The following is a 27,919-nucleotide window of genomic DNA, read 5'->3' on the forward strand; positions in this document are numbered from 1 at the left end:
ACCAACTAACTCTTCTTCTTCTTCTACACTGCCTCTATATACTCTGATCAACACACATTACAATACCAGTCAAATATAAGGAAAATAATAAAATACTCTGTGAATAAAATGAAACGAGAAAAAAAAATAATAGAGTACTCTGTGAATAAAATGAAACGAGAGAAAAAAAAAGCCGAACTAAATAGGTTACATATTTCGGAATACTTTCATGAGAAGCTAAATATTACATATACACACAGGGGACGGAGGTTCCATATAGTTTCCATGCAAACATATAAGGGAGAGAAAAAAAAAAATATGTATACATAACAACAACAACTCCAACTTTCCAACTGTCAGAATATTACAAAAAAAAAAAAAAAATATGTGAAAGCATATTATATAAACTATATGACCAACGACGAGCGGTGATTCTACCAGCGTACTGAAGCTGTAACAAAACACGACCCCAACAGCATGCGTGGGGGGAAAAAAAAGCACAGAGGAAATATTTGTTTTAGTTACCCCTTCCGTAAATAAAAATTTTAGCTGCCCCTTACAAAAAAAAAAATGTTCACCCAATGGCGTCCGAGCTACGTCTCTTCGATGTATATCGTCAACTGACTGTTATATTTCTCTCTTGTGTCTCCCCTGATGATGTGATTATTACACGAAAGTGCACCTGGGAACTTATCTTGTTTCATTTTCCCCGTGGACTCATAGGGTGGGGGAGGGGGCGAAAGTTCTGGGAGCGTTGAAAAATGTGTGGAAGACGAGAACATAATCTCGGAGAGCAAAACTGGGTATGTTTGAAGGAATAGTGATTCCAACAATGGTATATGGTTGCGAGGTGTGGGCTATGGATATGGTTGTGCGGAGGAGGTTGGATGTGTTGGAAATATGATGTTTGAGGAAAATATGTGGTGTGAGGTGGTTTGATCGAGTAAGTAATGAAAGGGGAAGAGAGATGTGTGGTAATAAAAAGAGTGTGGTTGAGAGAGCAGAAGGTGTATTGAAATGGTTTGGTTACATGGAGAGAATGAGTGAGGAAAGGTTGACAAAGAGGATATATGTGTTAGAGGTGGAGGGAACGAGGAGAATTGGGAGACCAAATAAGGAGGTGGAAGGATGGAGTGGAAAAGATTTTTAGCGATTGAACCAGGTCATGTGAAGCGTCTGGGGTAAACCACGGAAAGTTTTGTAGGGCCTGGATGTGGAAAAGGAGCTGTGGTTTCGGTGCATTATACATGACAGCTATATATATATATATATATATATATATATATATATATATATATATATATATATATATATATATATATATTCTTCAGTTACCCCCCTAGTAATTTTCCAAAAGAAGGAACAGAGAAGGGGGCCAAGTGAAGATATTCCCTCTAAGGCTCAGCCTTCTGTTCTTAACGCTACCTCGCTAACGTGGGCAATGGCGAATATGTATGAAAGGAAAAGATATACTTGTTTACACCCGTGTCAGTAAGCGGGACCCTAAAACACACACAACTTGTTTTCCCAAGACAGCAATAAACATCGTCACATCAGCTGCTGCTGCTGTTGCTCCAAACATCACATCAGCTGCTGCTGCTGCTCTAAACATCATCACATCAGCTGCTGTTGCTGCTGCTCCAAACATCCGCTCAATACCGGATGATGAACAGGAGGGGGGGGGGGGGGGGTATTCAGCCCACAACACCACCACAGGTATTCACTACACACACACACACACACACTACATCCACTTAACATGGCCTGACGCTGGCCAAACGGAGGTACCAAATGACATGGGAGGAATGAACATGGGGGAAGGTAGGTTTACTGCTCACAAAACCACTTTGCTCACGATGCTAACAAATTTTATAAAGCTCATAAATCATAAGTAGCAGAATGCACTCCGCTGGTCAGAGCCGCATAACCTCCGCTTCGAAAGAAAACGGTGCCTGTGTGTCCCACTCTCGCTATACAGCTAAAACCTATTTCATATATAACCCTTTCCCATTTTCTTCATCTGGTTTCGAAGCCTACAACAGTCAAGTCTATCCAAAACCATGTGTCTGATGAGCTAAGATATGGTATAATAGATTCCAACCAAGAGATGCGATCCAACCGTGTAAATGTACAAAGAATAAGAGAAAATATTAGGGTTAACTACACCATCCCCCAAGTCTTTCCCATCGCGAAACACATCCCCGTCAAAGGCTTTCATCACAGCTCAGATCATCAGTCCAACAGTAAAATGATGAAAGAAAAAAAAAACAAGAGAGACATCGGGGAACATCGTGAACAAAACGATCATTAACAACTAAATAATCGAGGTCCTTAATAACGTAATATTAATGGTCATTATCAACCCAGACTGTATAATTGTAGCCACAAGTCTTTATCACTAACATTCAACTCCATCCTCACATACATCCCACGAACCATAAATGCAATAAGGGCGAGTATAGACTTATAATGATCCAGGCCAAGTCATGCTGTACACACAATTACTCGACCTGGTAATTACAACTGCAACCCTGGCAGCCGTAATGACCCCTGGCGATCCATAACGACGCAAGTCCAAACAACCTTAAGTAATTAACCTCCGAACGCCTTATCACCAGGTAGGGGGGGGGGGTTTCTGTGTATAATAACCTTATAGCGGGGGGAGTTCGTGTATAATAACCCCCCCTACGCACTAATGACCCCATCCTCTGTGATGATCCTCTGCGTGTAAAACGAGTCGTGCATATATATATATATATATATATATATATATATATATATATATATATATATATATATATATATATATATATCCTGGCTTTAATGACCTTCAGTTGTTGACGGCCTTCATCAACAAACAACAACAAAAACAAAAACAATAACAACAACAAGTCTGTATAATCAACCTTTCATAATCGCAACACAATTTTCTTTGTTAATCGGCCCACGCAGAACCCAACAACGGGTTGTGCATGAAAAGCGCAAGCACACACACACACACACACACACACACACACACACTGCTAGATGCAAGAACCAGACAGAGACGTCTACATTACCATACGTGTCTATGGCAGACGACCAACATAAAAAAACACACGCAATCCACCACTATGGCACCAGTGGATACAACGCTAAACACACTGTACCCCACTGTGAACACGTGCACACGAAGAACCACTGCACAACACTAAAATACCAGAACACTATCGTCAAACACACTGAACAACTGTGCTTAACACATGATACGCAACACTACACACGAAACACAACTCTACCACACCTTACACTTGGGGGGAAAACTCAGTGTGTACAATAGCAAATGCTCACGTCACCACTACAGAACCAGGATCCCCCACTGCAATATCAAAAGCCACACTGCAGGCGTCATACGCACACGAGAGGAACAGTGCACCGCGGAACCGCCCGTAAACACCATCCACAAACATGGTGTTACCACTCCTCCCAACACACGTGGGGAGCAACACAACACACAGCAACACGCGTGGGGGGGCGGGGGGGACGCCATGAATATGACAGCAACACACAACGGGGGTGGAGAGAGGGACGCCAACACTGACGACAATACACGTGAATGAGTTACAGGGACGAGCGACGGACGGGGAGGCTGGGAAATACTACTGCATGACAGAACCTGGACTCTCAGATGCGGTCGTGGTCGGACGAAATGGCTCACATGGAAATCGAATCTGAGGGAGGTATACAGTCATGAAGATGTGGCGGAGTACACACACACACACACACACACACACACACACACACACACACACACGGAGGCCAGAAGGAGGGTGGCGTCTCGTAGGATATATATATATATATATATATATATATATATATATATATATATATATATATATATATATATATATATATATATATATATATTGGGAGACTCGGACCCTGATAGGGACGTGGGTGGTGTTGACCACGCACCACGCCCAACGCAGCCACCAGTCCAGTAATGTGCGAAGGGTCGTGGATGGAGGTGACGTGTATTGTGATCAGCGTCCACATCGCCTTCGTCAAGTTATATGTGATGTTCAGGAAGACGTGTACACACACACACACACACACACACACACGACGTGCGTTTGTCCCAGAGCAACTGAGAACCGCTGCAGGCGGTCCAGTGGAATGTAACGAGAATGACATCAAAATGGAATGAACTGTGAAGAAAGGTAGGGGAATCCTTCAGTCTCTCTCCACTGTGGAAGACGCAAGATGGAACATGATAGAGTCAGCGTGTATTCCTCAGTGGACATGACGACGTCAACACAACACCAGTCTCCCGTACTTAAGGAGAGTACGATATAATATAACGTGGAGCACCACCATAGACACCTACAGACACAGGGGCACCAGCACAGACACCTACAGACACGGGGGCACCAGCACAGAAACCTACAGACACGGGGGCACCAGCACAGACACCTACAGACACGGGGGCACCAGCACAGAAACCTACAGACACGGGGGCACCAGCACAGACACCTACAGACAAGGGGGCACCACCACAGCAACATGTATGAGGGCACCGCCACCACAGACAGCTACACACAAGGGGTGTACCACAGGTTGCCATACAAGCCAACTCTTAACACCAGGCGACGGAGGGCGCGGCTGGGGTGACCATGGCCAGGCGGTGTGATCCCAGCACCCAGGTGTGTGTGTGTGTGTGTGTGTGTGTGTGTGTGTGTGGAGGACACAGCTGGCGAAGGTGAGCGGGGGGGCACACACACACACACGGGGGAAGTGATGACGCACCACAACAAGCGTTGTCACGACGGGGGGGGGGGGGGCGGCCAGCAGCACGGCGAGACAGACGGGTCATGATAAGGCTATCAAGGTCACTTCGAGTGAAGCAACGGACGCCCTACCTTAACTGTCTCAGGAGCAGGGTGGTGAGGGAGGGAGGGTGGGAGACACACACACACACACACACAGACACACACGTCTCCATCACCACCATCAAGGCGTCCACACAGGATTGACTGGATGCCGCTGCAGCTGGCTTAAACCATCTTGGTCTGGACAGCCACACAAACCCAACAAAATATGAATAAATCTTTGGACAATCACCCGTGTGTGTGTGTGTGTGTGTGTGTGTGTGTGTGTGTGTGTGGCTGGGTGGGTGGGGGTGTGTATGTGTTCTTAAACGCAAACGTGTGACGTATGGGACATCACTGAAGCCCTACAGTACAGGAAGCAGGGACTACTTGGCACTACCCGGGTCCTACACAAGTGACAAGGCTCTATAAGGGTGTCGCTGTGCTTGCTTAGGGGAGGGAGGGAAGGGGAGTGCGTCGCCTGGGGGAGCTTGAAGGGTGGGAGGGTAAGGGGGAAGTGTCTGCGCTGCCTGGTGGAGGAGACTGGGGACTTTAAAACTGGTGCCTGGTGAACTGCTGGCCACAACTACTGCTGGGGTCGGTGTAGGTGAAGGGGTTGTGGTGCGGTGGCGTCATGCACTGCTACTCACTTCTACTACCTTACTGCCGGAGGCGTCCGAGCCGGGAGGAGGAGGGGCGCCGCCCCCGCCGACGACTACACCACCGCCGCCGCCGCCGCGCCTGGCGACGGTGGCACTGCTGGACGACGTGCTGCCGGGGCTCGTGGCTACTGGGGCTGGTGGTGGGGGTGGCTGCTGCTGCAGGAGTTCGTCCGATGAAGGCCGGAGGTGCCGCGAGTCCCTGGACGTCCTGAGGGAGGCGGTGGAGCTGCGGCAGGAGCGGGGCGGAGGGGGGATGTCGTACACTCCATCGTCGTCGCCACACCTGGAACGACCGGAGAGGTCTGGTCAAGAGACAACGTTACACGCTACGTTACGTGGAGCATAGCCCGAGGGACGAGCACTGTCCTCGCACCACTCATCGCACACATCCTCGTCGACACGCCTGAAATGCCATGTAAAACCACTCGACTTCCCTCCTCCTCCTCCTCCTCTCCTACTACAAGAAGATGGGTGTCCCTTCATGTAATGACAACCTCATCGCTCTACCAGACATGAGAAAAAAAAAACTTCCTACTGTAAAAAAATGTAAAAATATGTCTCAAGTAAAAAATATCTACAATGAAATCTTTCCTGATCAATACAATACCATACGTATATCACACACACAAAAAAAAAACACTGAAAAACGTGATAACTGTGAAGCGATACCCAATCAAAATGGATCCATGATCAATAATACACACATTTGAAAGAAAGAAATGGCCCAATATGAAAAAGTTGATTTCAAATCCTTGGTCTACTCACGCTCAGCCTACAGTGAACATATTCCACTGCACATGAGAACCCCAGGTGCGAAAAAAGGCGCTGTAAATGCTCCTCCACTAAGAAAAAAAAAAGCCCCACTGGAAAAAAAAGCACTCACGAAACTCCCACTCTGAAAGCAACGCGACCACTGCGATTAATGTCTCACGAAAAAGTGCCCCACCACCCCACCCCGCACCCTCCTTCCCCACTGCCCGCTAAACCAAGATAAATAATAATAATAATGATAATAAAATAGCTTCATTATTTCCATTATTTCCATAATGGCCATCAGCACCACGACACAATACGAGACAATCCCGTTGCTAAGCAGCGGGGGTCTCAAGTGGCGGCGTACTGCCACCCACTTTATTTATAACCACCACAGCCGCACCACCACACATCCTCCTCCTACCACCACCCCAGCAGTAGGGGAACATGATCATGGGTCTCTCATTACACTCACGACGCTACACAAATAGAAGTAGCCGCCAGCGACACATGAAGGGAGAGGGAGGAGGAGGAGGAGGGAGACGCGACAGACGCCGCCGAAGCCGCCCAAGCATGTCCTCACCCACGAGCGATACTGGTAAACAAGGAGTTAACATCCACATTTTCTTTTTGCCACTGAATCTGTGGATTCATCGACTTCCCCAACTGAAGGATAGTAGCTGTAATCATCATGATACGAATAAATCTGTGTGGAGACTTGTTAAACTTTCGCTGGGAGTGTGAGGTTAGGCGGCGACGGTCTGCGAAATACGTTCGTTTTAATTTGTTGTTGTTGTTTGGTTCCAATAATATTCCGAGGCTGAAAATCAGAGTCAGACAGATGCAGTCTTTTACAATGCAAACTGGATAGTATTATTTTTTCTTAACCACGTTGTTTTTCTGTGTATATTTTCTGATTACTGCACTGGTAAACATCGGTATTCACTCTGGCACTGGTGTCTGACATTTTCTTGCGGGCAAAATAAGCGGAAAATGAGGCTTACGTAGGAATTCTGTTGGGTTAGCTCACGTCAAGGTAGGGTGTTATTTGCAGCGTATTCGTTTGCGAGGCCTCGTTCCTACCGACTGTGGAAAAAGCAGTGAGTGTTCCTTGTATGTTCTTCATATTTTATCGCCCATGTTCGTCTCGGAGGATCGCTACAGTGCGTTTATATAGGGAAACTGTAAATTTCGTTATCAAGCGTATGTCACGACACAAACGTGTGTATGTGTGTGTGTGTGTGTGTGTGAGATATGATACCACGTGACATTAATGTGATCACCAGTGGAAAAATAGGAGCTACATCGTATTCCATCGCCTATGTCGGGTTAGTAAAACAAAAAATCTTTAAACATGACGGCACGCGTCGCTCTCCACCTGTACGACAACTGTGTAAATTCTTGTCAAAAGCTCTGGCATGCACGAGTCCCAGCTTTCAGTCTACGTACATTATAAAGAGTTAAGGGAATGTACGTTCAGATAAGCACATACTCAAACCAGTCCTAGCTTCGGTTAGGCAGACTGGACAACGCTAGGTTTAAGGAGTTGGACTAGCCTAGCCTAGTACGCCACACTGGGTTATAGCCTAGCTGAGGTAGGGTGGATTACGTTACTTCGTCTACCATGGTTAGGGGATTATCAAACTACTTATTATCTCCGATTTTATAAAAACATGACATTTTTTCCTCGACTTAGAAAAAGCTGTGCTCACTTTATGTAGTTCATATTAAACTGTAGGATGATGGAAGGGGTTAGATAATGTAACTTATGGACTTTGAAAGCCATTGTTCCCCTTTAAATTATATCTCTAACACATCAGAATTTCCCTGTGAAATCATTATAATAAAAAAAAAAGAAAAAGGCGGCACATGGAAGGGAAATACTTATTACCAAAACACAAACATTATGATTAAGTTTACAATCGTGGCAGCCCTAAAGAGAATGAAACCTAACCTTAACCTATTTATTTATACCGTTGAAGACTGCTCCCACAAAGGCGAGACCACGGGGGGGGGGGGGGGGGGTGTCTCCATAACTAGTGAACTTCTATGCTGTTTCTCACCCCTTTTCTGCCTCACCCTTAACAGGCCACTGGCAGAAGACAATTCGAGAGCAGTGTTTTCGGTGGCTCCTATACCTCCTAATATGGTTCTTACTGACTACTTCTATTAACTGTTCCAGCCTCTTACTTCTACCTAAGCTGATGTTCCTACCTAAAACTTCTACCAAGAGTTCCTACTTCTATCTACTGCATCTACCATTTTGCTATAAGGAAGGGATAGAGCATAGCGCTCACCACAAGGTAGAAGAAATACAGTGAAGAAGAATGAGGTTGTGTGAGTTGTGTTGTCAAGTGCTATACCAAGTTACTCCCCAGTCCCCCATCCACCCACCTGGCCTCCAAGTCACAAAGCCTTAGACTTTTTTTTTTTATACTTGATCGCCGTTTCCCGCGTTATTAAAGTCGCGCCAAGAACAGACGAAGAAAGGCCGCATCCGCTCACGGTTAATCTCTAGCTGTCATGTGTAATGCACCATAACCACGATTTCCTATGCAGGAAGGTTAACGGCGTGCACAGGATAGATTGAACTGGAACGACGCGGTATACAGGGGTCGACGTGCTGCCAATGGATTGAACCAGGGCATTTGCAGCGTCCGAGGTAAACCACGGAAAAGTCTGTGGCGTCTGGATGTGGAGAGAGAGCTTTGGTTTCGGTGCATAATACATGACAGCTACAGAATCGATGCGAACGGGTGTGACCTATTTTCGTGTTCCTAACGCTACCTCGCAAACGTGGGAAATGGCCATCAAGTATTGGGGGGGGGGGGGGGATATGTGTGTTTGTGAGTGTTACCAATTCCACTTGCCCGAGGTTACTGGAAGTACCGTCTCATTAAAGAACGTCTCACTCTTAAGGAGTTGAGATCACCCTGCTACTGGAAGCAGCGCAGTCTTGGGCTGCAGAAGGAGAATCTGGATAGAGACTCCTTGGGGTAGTTATACACAAAACGCGAGACGAAACCACAACAATATTCAAGAAACTAGACAACCAAACAATCATGGGACATACATACAGTTCCCACAGAGGCCCTAGTCCAACCTCTGACACAAACACTTGCTCATCACACACACACACACACACACACACACACACACACACACACACACACCATACACACACACACACACACACACACACACACATACACACACCTAGCTGACTGAGGGTGTTAGATAACACACCAGACACACACATTGTCAAGTGCCTCCTCTAAGACCCACTCGATCAAAAGCTAAACCTGTCTTCTCAGTTAACCCACTGTTAACATCGTCCCCCAAACCAACTCCCACCAGCGTAACCTCATCTCCACCCTCCCACACCACCCCCCACCTTTACCTCAATCACCCACCTATGCCGTACTTCACGTGTCAAAAACATACTTAAAAGTACGCGAGAAAAACCGTACAAAAAAGCATTGCCCAAACTGCATCTAATTCCATCAAGCTAAGATTAATGGTAGTCGACTGGTAGAAGGCTAGCTCTGCCCAAGCTGCACACTGATAGATACAAAAAGTCGTTTGTACCTAAAAGCATTCTGCTTTTCAATCATCTATCATCACTATAACTTCTAGCTTTAAGTTTCATGATAACTATAGGTGATGGTTCATGATAGGGATGGTGACAAGCTGATATCGCATGTACACAATAGCAAAGTAACATTTTATATGAAATAACCTATGCAATATTTCTTGTTAATATTTTATTTTTTTTTTTTTTTTTTTTTACAACTACTAAGGAGCTCTAAAGCCAAAACGAATTTCATTTTGTATTACATTTTGTATAACAATTTGACGAATAAAGTATCTTATCTTATCTTATCTTATATAAACAAAATAATCGCAAAAAAAGAATTATTAAAAGAAAAAAAATATTGGCCAACCCCCCCCCCCTCCTCCCAATCCGTTCGAAAAGCGTGTGGCCACTGTATGCAACGACCCTTGACCTACAAGGTCTCAGCCAATCACGTCATCCCCCCAACAATACCTATAACCGGAGCTGAACCACCTAGTGCTGCCTGCCTGCCCCCCCCCCTAACCTCTGTGTGTGTGTGTGTGTGCGCTCTCTCTCTGTTGACACAGGTGCGTTTTCAGACATCCGCATTTGTGGCCAGATCTGCCCCCGTCTGCCTGCGCACCCGGCCATCCCCCTCAATCCGGATTCCCTCCGACTAGATCCGCGAACATTCTGATTTACCGCGCGAAATCACCTGTAAAATACAATAAAAATAAATATTATAAAAAAAAAAGAGAATATACTCCGCACTGCTGGTTATTTCATCACCAGCTCCAGCTCCAGCTGCTGCTGCTGCTGCAACACAATGCATGCAATGTTTCGAAATACAAAATATATGGTTAAGTCCGGGAGAGAGAGAGACCGGCGGTGGGAGGGAGGGAAGGGGCGATCAGCTGATCCGTGTTTACGCTGGATCAGCTGATGCGGGCTTCACGTGGGATAAGCCGGCCGCTCCCCCCCCCCCTCCCCACCCCTGCCCCACCGACCCACCAACATCCCCTCAAACCTCCCCCATCCTCACCTTCCCCTTAACCCTCGCTAACACCCAGTTTTTTTTTTTTTTTTTAACCACGTCAACTGCCCCCACACCACCACCACCACCACGCCAAACTACCTTTTCATTGCCTAATGATTGTCATTCAACTCATCGCAATGTGTGGATGGAGAGATGGTCCCCTCCAGGGGTAGACTTCCCCACGCTAATCTTCTCTCTCTCTCTCTCTCTCTCTCTCTCTCTCTCTCTCTCTCTCTCTCTCTCTCTCTCTCTCTCTCTCTCTCTTGACAATAAAACTTTGAACTGAACTGAGTCAGTGGCGCAGACTTAAATCCAGAGCACTGGACTGGGAAGTGAGTCAGTTGTTGTTCGCTGATGATACAGCGCTGGTGGCTGATTCATGTGAGAAACTGCAGAAGCTGGTGACTGAGTTTGGTAAAGTGTGTGGAAGAAGAAAGTTAAGAGTAAATGTGAATAAGAGCAAGGTTATTAGGTACAGTAGGGTTGAGGGTCAAGTCAATTGGGAGGTGAGTTTGAATGGAGAAAAACTGGAGGAAGTGAAGTGTTTTAGATATCTGGGAGTGGATCTGGCAGCGGATGGAACCATGGAAGCGGAAGTGGATCATAGGGTGGGGGAGGGGGCGAAAATTTTGGGAGCCTTGAAAAATGTGTGGAAGTCGAGAACATTATCTCGGAAAGCAAAAATGGGTATGTTTGAGGGAATGGTGGTTCCAACAATGTTGTATGGTTGCGAGGCGTGGGCTATGGATAGAGTTGTGCGCAGGAGGATGGATGTGCTGGAAATGAGATGTTTGAGGACAATGTGTGGTGTGAGGTGGTTTGATCGAGTAAGTAACGTAAGGGTAAGAGAGATGTGTGGAAATAAAAAGAGCGTGGTTGAGAGAGCAGAAGAGGGTGTTTTGAAATGGTTTGGGCACATGGAGAGAATGAGTGAGGAAAGATTGACCAAGAGGATATATGTGTCGGAGGTGGAGGGAACGAGGAGAAGAGGGAGACCAAATTGGAGGTGGAAAGATGGAGTGAAAAAGATTTTGTGTGATCGGGGCCTGAACATGCAGGAGGGTGAAAGGAGGGCAAGGAATAGAGTGAATTGGAGCGATGTGGTATACAGGGGTTGACGTGCTGTCAGTGGATTGAATCAAGGCATGTGAAGCGTCTGGGGTAAACCATGGAAAGCTGTGTAGGTATGTATATTTGCGTGTGTGGACGTGTGTATGTACATGTGTATGGGGGGGGGGGGTTGGGCCATTTCTTTCGTCTGTTTCCTTGCGCTACCTCGCAAACGCGGGAGACAGCGACAAAGTATAAAAAAAAAAAAAAAAAAAAAAAATATATATATATATATATATATATATATATATACTGTACACACAGCATTAGACACAATATATATACCCTGTACACACAGCATTGGACACAATATATATGCCGTACATAAATCCCTGTCCACTCCACATATATATAGGAGTGTACATACTGAACATCTAATATTCCATCTATTCACTCCTGTTTTTTTCCAACCATTCCCTAAAGTCATCGCCAGCCTCGAGAGAGTTCAATACTGGGACTGGCCACTGGGGCAAAGTACATGTCTATCTACCTATCTCAAAACGAACATGCGAGAAAAAAATGTAAATCAGGCACGCGCCCATAACTTCCTCCGCTGTTTCACGACTCATAACTATTTGTCTGCGTGCGTGGCCACACATAGACCACACTGTCTGTCTGCGTGCATGGCCACACAGACCACACTATCTGTCTGCGTGCATGGCCACACATAGACCACACTGTCTCCGTGCATGGCCACACATAGACCACACTATCCGTCTGCGTGCATGGCCACACAGACCATACTATCTGTCTGCGTGCGTGGCCACACATGTACCACACTATGTCTACGTGTGTGGCCACACATGGACCACACTAACTATCTGTCTGCGTGCATGGCCACACTATCTGTCCGCGTGCATGGCCCGTGTGTGGCCACACATGGACCACACTATGTCTGCGTGCATGGCCACATATGGACCACACTAACTGTCTGCGTGCGCGGCCACACATGGACCACACTGTCTGTCTGCGTGCGTGGCCACACATGGACCACACATCTTTACACACAGGTGGCTAAAGGGTTTATCTACCTGTGGATGCACCATCTCTCGATTGAGTTCTCGATGGTCCACAACTCTTCAAACAAAAAAAAAAAACAAAAAATGAAAATTTCATGTTAAAAAGGTCAGATACGTGACTCTCCAACTCGAAATGGAAGATTTTTTTTTTTTTTTTATACTTTGTCGCTGTCTCCCGCGTTTGCGAGGTAGCGCAAGGAAACAGACGAAAGAAATGGCACAACCCACCCCCATACACATGTATATACATACGTCCACACACGCAAATATACATACCTACACAGCTTTCCATGGTTTACCCCAGACGCTTCACATGCCTTGATTCAATCCACTGACAGCACGTCAGCCCCGGTATACCACATCGCTCCAATTCACTCTGTTCCTTGCCCTCCTTTCACCCTCCTGCATGTTCAGGCCCCGATCACACAAAATCTTTTTCACTCCATCTTTCCACCTCCAATTTGGTCTCCCTCTTCTCCTTGTTCCCTCCACCTCCGACACATATATCCTCTTGGTCAATCTTTCCTCACTCATCCTCTCCATGTGCCCAAACCACTTCAAAACACCCTCTTCTGCTCTCTTAACCACGCTCTTTTTATTTCCACACATCTCTCTTACCCTTACGTTACTCACTCGATCAAACCACCTCACACCACACCTTGTCCTCAAACATCTCATTTCCAGCACATCCATCCTCCTGCGCACAACTCTATCCATAGCCCACGCCTCGCAACCATACAACATTGTTGGAACCACTATTCCTTCAAACATACCCATTTTTGCTTTCCGAGATAATGTTCTCGACTTCCACACATTCTTCAAGGCCCCCAGAATTTTCGCCCCCTCCCCCACCCTATGATCCACTTCCGCTTCCATAGTTCCATCCGCTGCCAGATCCACTCCCAGATATCTAAAACACTTCACTTCCTCCAGTTTTTCTCCATTCAAACTCACCTCCCAATTGACTTGACCCTCAACCCTACTGTACCTAATAACCTTGCTCTTATTCACATTTACTCTTAACTTTCTTCTTCCACACACTTTACCAAACTCAGTCACCAGCTTCTGCAGTTTCTCACATGAATCAGCCACCAGCGCTGTGTCATCAGCGAACAACAACTGACTCACTTCCCAAGCTCTCTCATCCCCAACAGACTTCATACTTGCCCCTCTTTCCAAAACTCTTGCATTTACCTCCCTAACAACCCCATCCATAAACAAATTAAACAACCATGGAGACATCACACACCCCTGCCGCAAACCTACATTCACTGAGAACCAATCACTTTCCTCTCTTCCTACACGTACACATGCCTTACATCCTCGATAAAAACTTTTCACTGCTTCTAACAACTTGCCTCCCACACCATATATTCTTAATACCTTCCACAGAGCATCTCTATCAACTCTATCATATGCCTTCTCCAGATCCATAAATGCTACATACAAATCCATTTGCTTTTCTAAGTATTTCTCACATACATTCTTCAAAGCAAACACCTGATCCACACATCCTCTACCACTTCTGAAACCACACTGCTCTTCCCCAATCTGATGCTCTGTACATGCCTTCACCCTCTCAATCAATACCCTCCCATATAATCTACCAGGAATACTCAACAAACTTATACCTCTGTAATTTGAGCACTCACTCTTATCCCCTTTGCCTTTGTACAATGGCACTATGCACGCATTCCGCCAATCCTCAGGCACCTCACCATGAGTCATACATACATTAAATAACCTTACCAACCACTCAACAATACAGTCACCCCCTTTTTTAATAAATTCCACTGCAATACCATCCAAACCTGCTGCCTTGCCGGCTTTCATCTTCCGCAAAGCTTTGACTACCTCTTCTCTGTTTACCAAATCATTTTCCCTAACCCTCTCACTTTGCACACCACCTCGACCAAAACACCTTATATCTGCCACTCTATCATCAAACACATTCAACAAACCTTCAAAATACTCACTCCATCTCCTTCTCACATCACCACTACTTGTTATCACCTCCCCATTTGCGCCCTTCACTGAAGTTCCCATTTGCTCCCTTGTCTTACGCACTTTATTTACCTCCTTCCAGAACATCTTTTTATTCTCCCTAAAATTTAATGATACTCTCTCACCCCAACTCTCATTTGCCCTTTTTTTCACCTCTTGCACCTTTCTCTTGACCTCCTGTCTCTTTCTTTTATACATCTCCCACTCAATTGCATTTTTTCCCTGCAAAAATCGTCCAAATGCCTCTCTCTTCTCTTTCACTAATACTCTTACTTCTTCATCCCACCACTCACTACCCTTTCTAATCAACCCACCTCCCACTCTTCTCATGCCACAAGCATCTTTTGCGCAATCCATCACTGATTCCCTAAATACATCCCATTCCTCCCCCACTCCCCTTACTTCCATTGTTCTCACCTTAAAAAAGAAAAGGTGAAATATTCTGCATAATTATTAGGTTTGTGGTGTGAGCAGTTTAGTATGTATGGCAAACCCAGATGGGTGTCGTATTGGGTATGGCAAACCCAGCTGGGTGTCGTATTGGGTATGGCAAACCCAGCTGGGTGTCGTATTGATCATTCTCTCTCTCTCTCTCTCTCTCTCTCTCTCTCTCTCTCTCTCTCTCTCTCTCTCTCTCTCTCTCTCTCTCTCTCTCTCTGTGCACTACAAAATTTCACGTTTGTTATGCTTCGGTCGTCTGAGGCGTTCCCCTTGCCAGCTGGTAATACTGCAGGTGGGGGATAACAGCTCTCTTTACAGTGGCCTATCATCCTAAACCCCCATCTATACAGAACAGAAATGTATGTTACGTCTTATTATTTGGTCATTAGCAACCTCGTTAGAAGACAGTGGTCTGGCCATTACCTGTTCCCCATACGTTAACGCCCTCGCGTGTAAACAAACACCCCCCCTTCCCCTCTACTTCGTACCAGCCCCTCAGTGAACACTCGCTCGAAATTCCCCTCCCCCTCCCCCACGTCAACACAAGGCAGACCTGGGGTCAACCCCACAACCACACAGACAGACCAGTTCGGGTTGGCTCCTGTCGTAGCCTCGGGTCGTGCCGTGCCACAACACTGGTGGGACTCCACTGTGCCTTGTCTACTACAACCTCGAGAACAACCTGGCCTGGCCTCAAGGAAGCGTTAGGATCATGGAGTGAACACGACTCTGGTGGCGACGAACTGGTAGGATACGTCACGTCACACAGTCACGTCTCCCTAGACATACAGCCATGTCTCCCCAGACATACAGTCACATCTCTCCAGACATATAGTCACGTCTCCCCAGACATACAGTCACGTCTCCCCAGACATAGTCACGTCTCCTCAGACATACAGCCACGTCTCCCCAGACATACAGTCACATCTCCCTAGACATATAGTCACGTCTCCCCAGGACAAATAACCTCTTCTCCCCAGACAAATAACCACGTCTCCCCACACAAATAACCACGTCTCCCCACACAAATAACAACGTCTCCCCAGACATATCATGCTCCAGTAACTCAGCTAAACCTCATAAGCATCCAAGGTACTAAGACCTGGCTGATATGGACGTGTTGGACCCAGACGTACAGCTTACGATGAACCAATCTACATATATATTCTCAGTCCAGTTCACACCACTACACATGACTCACTGACATGGAGGAGGGATAATTTTAATAGTTGACCTCTCCTAACACCTTCCTCTGAGCCACCTTCAACCCCAAATAACATCTGATTTGCATATATATATATATATATATATATATATATATATATATATATATATATATATATATATATATATATATATATATATATATTTCCACAGAATATAAAAACACTTTGCTGTGTGTGGTAATGTATTACTAAAATATCAACAATAATACCCTGGTATTTCTCATTTCACTCTTTTTTTTAAAACAAAAACTTATAAATATTTTGAAAATTCCATTAATTTTCCTTAATTTTTTGTGAAGACTAAAAAAAATGTCAAAATCCTGATTTTTCTTTTCTCTCCCTGTTCCCCCCCCCCCCCTCGGGAACCCTGAAATAATTAGAAAGATGTTCAGTATGGACTTCAGCAGGCAGGTGTGGGGGGGTTGTGGCTAACCTGTGTGTTATACTTGTGACTCATGGTAATAACAGTATTAACCTGGGACATACTATATGGACGGGCCAGGGAGACACACAACTTAACCCCCCCACCCCACCTCACCCCCCCCACTTAATCATAACCTCCGTGTAACCCCCCCTCTTCCCTTCCCCCTCCTCCATCTCATACCATCCCTCCCCACCGAAACAAAATCAAACACAAAAACAAACAAACAAAAAAATTCTAATATTTTCTTCCTCTCTACGATATTTGAATCGACTGTCCTTGTTGTGAATATGTTAACTACCAGTTGTAGTTTCAGCTAACTGCCGCTATGCTGGCGAGGGCAGCTTGTAACAACATGGCCAAAAGAGGTAAACATGCGAAGGCATACATGGCAAAAGCACATTACGGCAAATAACAACACTTTAACAAGATAGTCAAGGAACTGTTGAAGGTTTTCAAATAAGGCCACTCATAAAAAAAATTAGTTATTCGTATTATTCCCATAATAATCGTGGGAAAAAAATTATTTTTGTATTATTTACCATCGAAGTTAATCAACCCCTAAATCTGAAATATGTCAAATGAAAAAAAAAGTTTGATATATATATATATATAAATACGTATACATTTTTTTTTTCTTTTTTTGGTCATCACGCATGATTTTTGAATCAGGGAGAACCAATCAACCAGAAGGAAAATCAAATAAAACTGACCCACAGAAAACAAGGTGCTATTATTATCCACAGCAACAACATCCCTTCCAAACAGGAAATTTGCACATTACATATTCAAATGGATTCCCCACATATTTACAGAATCCCATTTGATATAAAAAAAAAAAAGTGTATCCCACAGTGTTCTTGTGTATCAGCCATCTAATTATGGTGTCAGTTCTATTTTGGGAAAGCTAATTAATAATAAATAGACCTTATTTCATATGGATCTATCATAATTAATTTGATGCAATGCGATTTAGTTGTTAGATGTATTTCAGGTTTCTTTGTGGTACTGTGTGCTGATACACTTCAGGATCCTCCATTATCTAATTTTTTTCCTCTGATCTGACTGAAATTGAGGGATCTGTTGACATACCATGTGTGTGGGATATGTCTGTTGTTCGAACTCTGGGGGCGGGGGGTGGCGCGCCCCCCCAAAAAAAGGGCAAGGCTCCCCTTGGGCCCAGATTCAGGGGTGCTTTGGCACCTGATGTGCCCCCTCACCCTTATAACCCCCACCCCCTTTATCTCAAGCCCAGTCTCCCCCCCCCCTCCATGCTTATGTGACAACCATGGACAATATGTAAGTGGCAGGTGTGAGAACGGTGTGCATACATCGAGCAGTATATCTGACAAAGTCATGTGTACAGTTGGCGTGACGACCACATATACGGAGCAGGTGTGTGACGACCGCATGTATATCATCAGCATATGTGATCAGTTAAGAAATTAAGAAGATGTGTATATATGTGACACAGATCAACACCTTAACCCACCCCTTCAGGTGTGGGTGACACACATCAACACCATGACCCACCCCTTCAGGTATGGGTGACACAGATTAACAACGTGACCCACCCCTTCAGGTATGCGTGACACAGATCAACACCTTAACCCACCCCTTCAGGTGTCGGTGACATAGATCACCACTTTGACCCACCCCTTCAGGAGTAGGTGACACAGATCAACACTATGACCCAACCCTTCAGGTGTGGGTGACACAGACCAACACTGTGACCCACCCCTTCAGGTGTATGTAACACAGATCAACACTATGACCCAACCCTTCAGGTGTGGGTGACATAGATCACCACTTTAACCCACCCCTTCAGGTGTGGGTGACATAGATCCGACTGCTTCACGTGTACGTGACAAAGAGGAAGGAGAAGAAGAAGAAGAAAGGGGTAAGAGGGGTGGTTACTTACTCTGATGTTTGGCTACGGTACGAGAGGGAGCCCCTGTCGCTGCCCCCTACCGTCTTGGGAGGGGGCGGCACGTCGTATATGGACCAGTCGGACGTGGCCTCCGACACCCGACTCGCCACCGACGTCCGCCCGTCGCGGTCCGAAATCCGGCTCTCCCGATCCGAAGTTCGGCTCTCCCTGTCCGAAGTTCGGCTCTCCCTGTCCGAAGCTCGGCTCTCTCTGTCCGAAGTCCGGCTCTCTCGGTCCGAGGCTCGGCTGCTGGCCCTGTTCTCGGTTATTCTGCCGACGCCCTCACCATCTGCCGGGGGGGACGGGGAGAAAAAGGGGACACGGTGAAGAAATTAGGGCATCACCGGCCTACAACAACACCATCCATCTTCTTCGTCAAGGATGAAAGAAAACGGGCGGAATGGAAGGAAAAAAAAAAAAGTATATAAATAAAGCGCATCATCTGCATATACCACCAATCACTTCAGTCGGCATCAGCATTCTGAGCGCAGGCAACCCCTCCCCCCTGTGTAATTAACACTGTAAACATGCTCTCCCACAACACTTTTTAACACAAGCACCGTCGTGGTTAATAATGTTAAAACGTGCTCTCTCTCTCTCTCTCTCTCTCTCTCTCTCTCTCTCTCTCTCTCTCTCTCTCTCTCTCTCTCTCTGACACTATATAAACACAAGGGTCACCACACATTAACATAGATCAACATCTTCAAATCAACATTCTCGACCTTAGCCACCTCGATCACTACCATCCTGCACACAGGTACCGTCGTATATATATATATATATATATATATATATATATATATATATATATATATATATATATATATATATATATTACATATATATACATATATATACATATATATATATATATATATATATATATATATATATATATATATATATATATATATATATACTCACACACACACATTCACCATTTTCAAGCGCCATCTACTATCAAAACATCACAGTCGTAATTAACTTAACATTCTAAGCATCAAGACTAAATCTTCGACCACAAGCACAACAAATAAATAATAATAATAATAATGTCAACTACAAATATTTATGCTCATATCTTACTGCATATCAAACAACAGCAACACAGCGCACTACTCAGTAACCAAAACATTTTACTAACAACATTCTAAAGAAACTAAATAGTCAAAAAAAAATAAAAAGAGAAAAGGACAAATCAACATGGAGAACATACCTTCTACAGAACACCAGGGACTTGCAATATCAATGACAACTACGTGATCAGTTGACATCCACACAACAACATAATGGCCATCGAACCTTGGCACAATCACACAGCCTAAACCAAAAACCAAGGAAGGAGAATGTACGGTCTTCCACACTGAGGACGGACCTGGCCTGCTGTTCACTGGTGCTGGGGTCGTCTACCGGTACGATTCGCTGGGATAATTACGTGGAGCTGACCCTTGGTTACCAGGGTACGGGTCATGAGAGCACGACGGTACGACTCCTTGAAGTACGACGGTACGAAACCTTAGGAACACGACGGTACGGACCCTGGGAACACGACGGTACGAAACCTTGGGAACACGACGGTACGGACCCTGGGAACACGACGGTACGGACCCTGGGAACACGACGGTACGGACCATGGGAACACGACGGTACGAACCCTGGGAACACGACGGTACGGACCCTGGGAACACGACGGTACGGACCCTGGGAACACGACGGTACAGACCTTGGGAACACGACGGTACGGACCCTGGGAACACGACGGTACGGACCATGGGAACACGACGGTACGGACCCTGGGAACACGACGGTACGGACCCTGGGAACACGACGGTACGGACCCTTACAGCACGACGGTACGGACCCTTCCATTCGATAGGACTGACCTTGGTCAATGAAGGTCTGCCCTGCGACCTGACCTTAAAGTGGTCGGGGGTCAGAGGCCAGGTCACCACACCCATGGGTCGTACCGTCGAGCTCCATGGGTCGTACCGTCGTGCTCCAAGGGTCGTACCGTCGTGGTGCTCAAAGGGTCGTACCGTCATGCAATGGTCTTGTAGACCCACCTACAACTGGATCAGCTGCGTCTTCCCCAGGCTGTAGCAGCTGTTATATGCTGATGCAGCTGGATCCACCCTCCTGTTCCTACGCCCCCGACGGACCAGCTATTCTATAGTGCAGCTGGATCCACCCTCCTGTTCCTACGCCCCCCGATGGACCAGCTGTCCTAAGGTGCAGCTGGATCCACCCTTCTGTTCCTACACCCCCGACGGACCAGCTTCGTTTCATCGAGATTCTGGGTCAGCTGTTTTGCGCCTGTGGCAAATCATCTATACACACCACTTCCATCTATCTACCTACCTACCTACCGATCTATCCACACATGGCGTGGGAGACGGTCAGTCAGAACATCCACTGTGTGTGACCATCTGCACAAGGTCGCGCACGACCCCGGACACCATAACGACCACCCCATGGTGACTCGTCGTAGGTCGTACACTCCGCCAGCTTACCATTAGGTCAAGCTTACGTACAAGCTGACGCTGAGGTGTGAGGACTCATGTCTCTCTCTCTCTCTCTCTCTCTGGAACCAAACATCTCCGTCTGTCAACACGTCAAGACGCTTCAGGCGTATTGTAAAATACAGCGAAACTCCGGGTGTGAGTGAGTGACGCCAGCGTGTGTGGGCAGTGAACAGGTTCCCCAGCAGTGGCACTTCTTCAGTTCGTAGCCTTCGCTGCTCAGACTTCAAACAGCCATCTGTATCACCTACACAGACACGAACAGTTCTTCATTTAAGTCCTCTGTTTGTTGAAGACTGGAGAGTGTGTGTGTGTGTGTGTGTGTGTGTGTGTGTTGCCTCCAACAACAGCAACACAAACTATGGCTTGTGTTCCGTCCATCAACAATCCTTTATCCCACTGGTGATTACACAAAACTGGGCCGACTGCATCATTCAACAAGACAAACACATCTTTAGTTTGCCCTATGTTGATACGGAGCCATGTTACGCGTTTCTCTCGGTGCATCGGTAAATAATGTTTTGTTTACTCTGTCAGCTGTTCCTACCACGTCGCCGTCAGTTGATGTTTGTCTCTGTCAGGAGGTCCTAGCACGTCAGCTGATCTTTGTCTGTCAGCTGTTCCTAGAACGTCAGCTGATATTTGATTCTGTCAGCTGTTCCTAGCACGTCAGCTGATCTTTGTCTGTCAGCTGTTCCTAGAACGTCAGCTGATATTTGATTCTGTCAGTTGTTCCCAGCACGTCATCTGATATTTGATTCTATCAGCTGTTCCTAGCACGTCAGCTGATATTTGATTCTGTCAGCTGTTCCCAGCACGTCAGCTGATATTTGCCTAGCACTGAACGCCTGGTTCTCTCACTAACGCGTCGCTGTGGGAAAGACACACGCAGTGTGGTCAATCCCGTCTACCGTCTGTCTGTCTGTCTCTGTCAGAGAAGTTCAACTTGACCCTGACGTTCTCTCGGGACGGAGAGGTTTGCAAAGTCAAAGGTCAGGACCGCCCGACCTTGGTATGGGTGGCTTGATGAAGTCCAGTCTAAAATGTTGTCAAGAGGCTGTGTCTACACCATTACCAACGCTGACAACCTCCCTGGGTGTTGGCAGGTGCCGTAGGTGCATCCGAAAGTGTACGTAGGTATAGCCAGGAAATGTGTAGCAAGAAAGTAAACCGTCTTGAAAACGTCAAATCTTACCGTATATCACAAGCGCAACGTCATACAGTCATCATACACTTCCATCTTATCGCGGCCTCCCAGTCATGGCACTGTCATTTTACACACACACACACACACACACACACACACACACACATTAAAGAGGTACGGAGACGCAAAGTGATGAGCGAGGCGACAACTGAACCCATCGAATACTTCCTCCACTCCCAAGGCGTAGCGGGTGTACCTTGGGGTGTTGATACAACCTGTGCGACGCATTCCAAGTGTACCACAACCATACAGGTGTAATGCAGGTGTAGGACCGAGCACACTTGGCACACATAACACTACACCAAGTTTGTAGCTATACATGGCATTCTAGGGGGGTCGACGGGGAGAGAGAGAGAAAAAAAAAGGAAACATCGTACGCGTGAAGCGACGATGTGCGATAAGCGTACATACGCTAAGGCGTACAGTAAAGGCAAGTTGCACAACCCTCTCATAACGCCAAACTCTGGCACCTCCCGAGAGGGATTAGCAGTCTTCGTTGTACAGCTCTGACGACATCGACTTTCTCTCGGACCTGTACCGCACAGCCAGCCAGGGATGACTCCAGCTGTGGCTGCCAGTCTAGCGGATGTTATCCTGGCTGGGATGGAGATCAGTGCCTCTACTTCGACTACATCTTTCCACCTTCAGTGGAGGTTCGACCACTCTCGCTCTGCTCTACTCTTACGTCTCTAACCTGTTTCTGACCTCCTATGCTATCAGTTACAAAAAAGCCTCGAAAGGACCCTTGTGGTCTAAGACAATTTGCATTCCGTTGTTTTCCTTTGGCGTTTCGGACCGCAAACCTCTTCTCCCGATGCCCATTCCGCCTTCAGTTCTGCTGTGTACAAAGTCCAGCACTTTACGTAAAGCTGGGAGGATGATCCGTATATAACAGCCTGAGCCGTCTGCAGTGCAGCATACTCACTGGGACTGCAATAACGAAGACTGGGAACCCTCGAGAGGAACCAATGGTCTGTCGAAGCTGCAATTCCATTGTTATTGTCTGAAAAATATCAAAAACATCTATATTTACTTCCATGGCCTAACACGGCTGAGCCCCAGGTTTAGCCTTCGTACAAGTGACACAACACAAGCCAAATCCAGACCATAGCATTACGTCATTCGATTATCCAGACTCCCGTGGATCAACTGGATGATGTCTGACGAGTATCTGGTTTAAGGTGTTGAGGTTAGGAATACTACAGAAGCACCTTCTTTACAAGCCACTCGCTTTCATGTCGTGTTATGGACTCTGGTCTGGTCTACATTTGAAGCATTTACAAAAGGATTCTCTCTGTTATGTTTCAGGTTAAAGTGGGACTCCTGAGGGACGGTGGGATCCCCCAAGTCCTTTGAGTCACCGTTGCGCCAGGGAGACGGGACGGTGGAGGTGTGTGTGTGTCGAGTTCACGGGCACTCCACCAAAAGCATCCCCGACGGCTCCAGGTGATGTAGCCCGACCTCATCAACCCATGGAATGTAATTCCGTAACAAGTGTGACCACACTTACCAGGTCTTTGTTTCCCATAGTCACCCCTGTGTGGTACCACGTCTCATATCCTTCCCTCCTACAGGGCCTAAGCTCTCCCCTACATTTTCCATCACTCTACTCTCATTGGTTCTCTCTCCTCTACATGTGGACGAGGGACGTATAGCCCTCCCCATGCCCCAGCTCCTCCCGTCATAAAAGGGGTGGGTGCCACCGAGTCTGGTCTGGTCTGGTCTTGCCACGCCTATTTCTCTAGACCCAAACCTTTCCTTAATGGATACGTGCCTTGGTCTAGCCCCGTCCCTAAGAGCGGAGACCGTTCTAACCTTTCTATCACTCCCCATCGCTCACACCTCTGTATCCACAGTCTATAAAACTCTCCTCGATTCGCACTTTCTTAAACAACCAGAACCTCGCTCCCTTCTTTCACACCACAAGCTCTAAACATTTGTGGTGCAAGGTCTACTGTTGGTCTTTTGTGGTGCAAGGCCTACTATTGGTCTTTTGTGGTGAAAGGTCAACTGTTGATCTTTTGTGGTGTAAGGTCTATTCTTGATCTTTTGTGGTGCAAGGTCTACCGTTGATATGTCCCCCCCTAAATGATCTTCATCTCTTGGCAGATTTAGGTAAATCCTCTATCGGGGTCTTCGACATCTTCTGTCGTGGTCTTCGACATCATCTGTCGTGGTCTTCGACATCTCTTACGGCGTATACGCCTGACGCAAGGCTTGGCTGACTTAATCATGCCCTTCGACTGGCCTTAACGCTTCCCTCTGGTCTGTGATGCACACTTTCCTCCCCAGCTGTACCATTGTGGTAGTCTGCGGTGGAATGATCTCTCCCTCCCATCCCGTCATGGGTGGTGTGGTGTTCTCCCTCCGAACTCCCCTCTCAGGGGTCTGTTCCACCGCCACATTTATCTCTTCAACTAGTAAAGATCTGCTGTCTTCAACCTTCCACTCTCCATTCTTCTAATTACTTTCCTTCCTTTCCCAACTCCCAATACTCCTTCCAATTCTGGCAATGAACGCATTTCCTCTCTCAGTTCACACCTGCGCATCATATGCTAATATGGAACCAGTAACAGCATAAATTCAACAATGCGTAAACGCAATATCTACATAAATCTTTATCTAAATCTCACAAGCTTCCTACCATCAACATTTCAAAGCACGGTAATTCAACCCGGAGATACCATAAACGCTCGAGGTTATATAACCTTTATCTTCCAATCTCTCTCCCCTGGAAACCCCATATTAGCCTACCCAGAAGCTGGGGATGTTGTGTGGGTTCAGCAATTACATTTTCTTCTATAGAACATCGAATCCATGATAAGAAAGGTCTCATTCGCTCCACTGGGGAGTACCGCCTGCAAATCTAGGGCGCCTCTTTTTTCCTCCACCTATCTTTTGACCAGAGTGGCACCAAAACGCTTCCTTTCACATCTGCGCCAGCCATCAGCTCACTCCAGCCGTCGCCCCTCACCATCTGTGTCACGATGTTGCCTCCCTCCTCCTCCCCCTCTCGGTTCTGCTGGTGTCATTTCCATATGTGGTCGTGAGAGCTTTCTTGTAGTGCGTGTCCCGGACCCTCAAACACACGGCACGTGGCTGGCCGGCCCTCCGCGAAGTCTTCTGCCTGCCTGGAGACCAGCCAGCCACAAGAGGCACAAGTGACTAACATGATGACGAAGACTCCTTCTCCTTTACTAGCACTTCGGGGCTGTTGAGTTCTATTCTTTTTCCCCTCGTTTCCCGCCCTTTTCTTTTCTAAAATGTCTCCACCTTAAGTTGCCGGGGTTTAGAAACACCCGGTGAACTCAATTCCGGTTTGTAATGTGGTTTCCCTTTTTCGCTTAAATCAGTATCCCATCTTTACAGCCAACCATGGAACAGATGGGGTCAAGTTCTGTCAATGCCATGTCGGCTACCATGAAGAGAATATATATATATATATATATATATATATATATATATATATATATATATATATATATATATATATATATAAACGATGAGTATGCAGTCCTGAAGTGCACAGTACATGTACGGCAAAATGTACAACACTGATGATCTGATGATGTAGTACCACAGGTTCATGTAGGGAGGGAGGGAGGGAGGGAGGTGTTTGGTTGGCAGGGGGTGATGTGGTTTGGTTGGTAGAGGAGCCTTGCTTGTTGTGGTGAGTAACACAGGTTCATATGGGGGGGAGGGGGGGGAAGGGGGTGTTTTGGTTGGTTGGTTGGTTGATGGCGGGGTGTTTTGGCTGGTTGGTTGGTTGGATGGGGGGGTGTTTTGGTTGGTTGGTTGGTTGGATGGGGGGGTGTTTTAGTTGGTTGGTTGGTTGATGGCGGGGTGTTTTGGTTGGTTGGTTGGTTGATGGCGGGGTGTTTTGGTTGGTTGGTTGGATGGGGGGGTGTGTTGGTTGGTTGGATGATGGCGGGACGGGGTGTTTTGGTTGGTTGGTTGGATGGGGGGGTGTTTTGGTTGGTTGGTTGGTTGATGGCGGGGTGTTTTGGTTGGTTGGTTGGATGGGGGGGTGTGTTGGTTGGTTGGATGATGGCGGGGCGGGGTGTTTTGGTTGGTTGGTTGGATGGGGGGGTGTTTTGGTTGGTTGGTTGGATGGGGGGTGAGGGTGGGGTGTTTGCCTGGGTGGTAGAGGAGCCTCGCTTGCTTGTGGTGGTGGTGGTATGTGCTTTCTCAGGGGTGGTGGGTGGGGTGGAAGAGGTGGGTTTGGTTGTTTGTATGGGTCAGGACTACTGTACCTGTGTGTGGCTCGGGGTGCAGGATGGTTGGGATGAGGACATTCTCGTAGGGCGAGCCCAGCTCCGAGGGCGTGGGGATGGGCGGCAGGGAGGGCGGCGGCGGGGGGGGCGGCCAGATGGGCGGTGGCCACGAGGGCGGCTCCCCAGCATCCTCCACCTCCTCCCCCTCCTCATCATCATCGTCATCATCCAGGCTAATCAGCTGCCCGTGGACTGCGGCAGCCGGCGCCGCCACCACACGGGGGGATAGAAACCCCACCATAGTCGAACCGTGTGTGTGTGTGTGTGTGTGTTGTGCAAATACGGGTACTTTTGTGTGTGTGTGTGTGTGTGTGTGTGTGTTTGATATGCGTGTTTGTTTGCGCATGTGTTTGTTTGTTTGTTTGTTTGTTTTTAGTTGTGTGGTAATACGGCTCGTGGGTGTGTGTGTGTGTGTGTGTGTGTGTGTGTGTGTGTGTGTGTGTGTGTGTGTGTGTGTGTGTGTGTGTGTGTGTGTGTGTGTGCATTGGTTGTGTGTGTGTTTGTTTGTGCGTCCGTTCGTTTGTTTGTGTGCATGTCCACGCCAGATGGCGCGGGGGGTGTCATTCAGGTGGTATAGAACCATGAGATGTGATGTACAGATGGTTGAGGATATTGTGTACGTTGTGAAGATAATGTGGTGAATGTGGAATGTACACAGTGTAGGTGGAATGACGAATGTGGAATGGACATAGTGTAGGTGGAATGACAAAGATGGCATTGACTTAGTTCACAGGTGGTGTGGTGTTCACGGTGCGTTCGTGAACAGAAGGTGTGAATGGTGTTCGGTCGGTGTACAGATGGTGTTAGGTGATGTACAGGTGGAAATGAGAGGTGGTATGTGGTGTAAACATGGTGGATGACGGAACAGGCAATGTGCAGATGGTGTGGGCGGTGTCAGGTGATGTGCAGATGGTGTGAACGGTGTTTGGTGATGT

At 46.8% G+C, this 27,919-nt stretch overlaps 1 protein-coding gene across 4 annotated transcripts in view; it reads right to left on the reverse strand.

The window, feature by feature from the left end:
- LOC139756136 (uncharacterized) overlaps positions 1 to 27,432 on the reverse strand; it is a 40,539-nt gene extending 13,107 nt beyond the window's left edge. The window contains exons 1-3 of one of the 4 annotated variants that reach the window (XM_071675245.1): positions 26,964 to 27,432; positions 18,976 to 19,273; positions 5,486 to 5,771 (exon numbers count right to left, since the gene is read on the reverse strand). In XM_071675245.1, coding sequence (XP_071531346.1) covers positions 5,486 to 5,771; positions 18,976 to 19,273; positions 26,964 to 27,330 — 951 coding nt within the window. In that variant the 5' untranslated portion in view covers positions 27,331 to 27,432. Of the gene's footprint in view, positions 1 to 5,476; positions 5,772 to 18,975; positions 19,274 to 26,963 lie in introns of all 4 variants that reach the window. The other 3 variants (XM_071675246.1, XM_071675243.1, XM_071675244.1) reach the window with 3 other exon arrangements.
- Positions 27,433 to 27,919: the final 487 nt, after the last annotated feature.

The sequence above is a fragment of the Panulirus ornatus genome, chromosome 20 (assembly GCF_036320965.1).
Source record: "Panulirus ornatus isolate Po-2019 chromosome 20, ASM3632096v1, whole genome shotgun sequence".
In the NCBI taxonomy this organism is placed as follows: domain Eukaryota; kingdom Metazoa; phylum Arthropoda; class Malacostraca; order Decapoda; family Palinuridae; genus Panulirus; species Panulirus ornatus.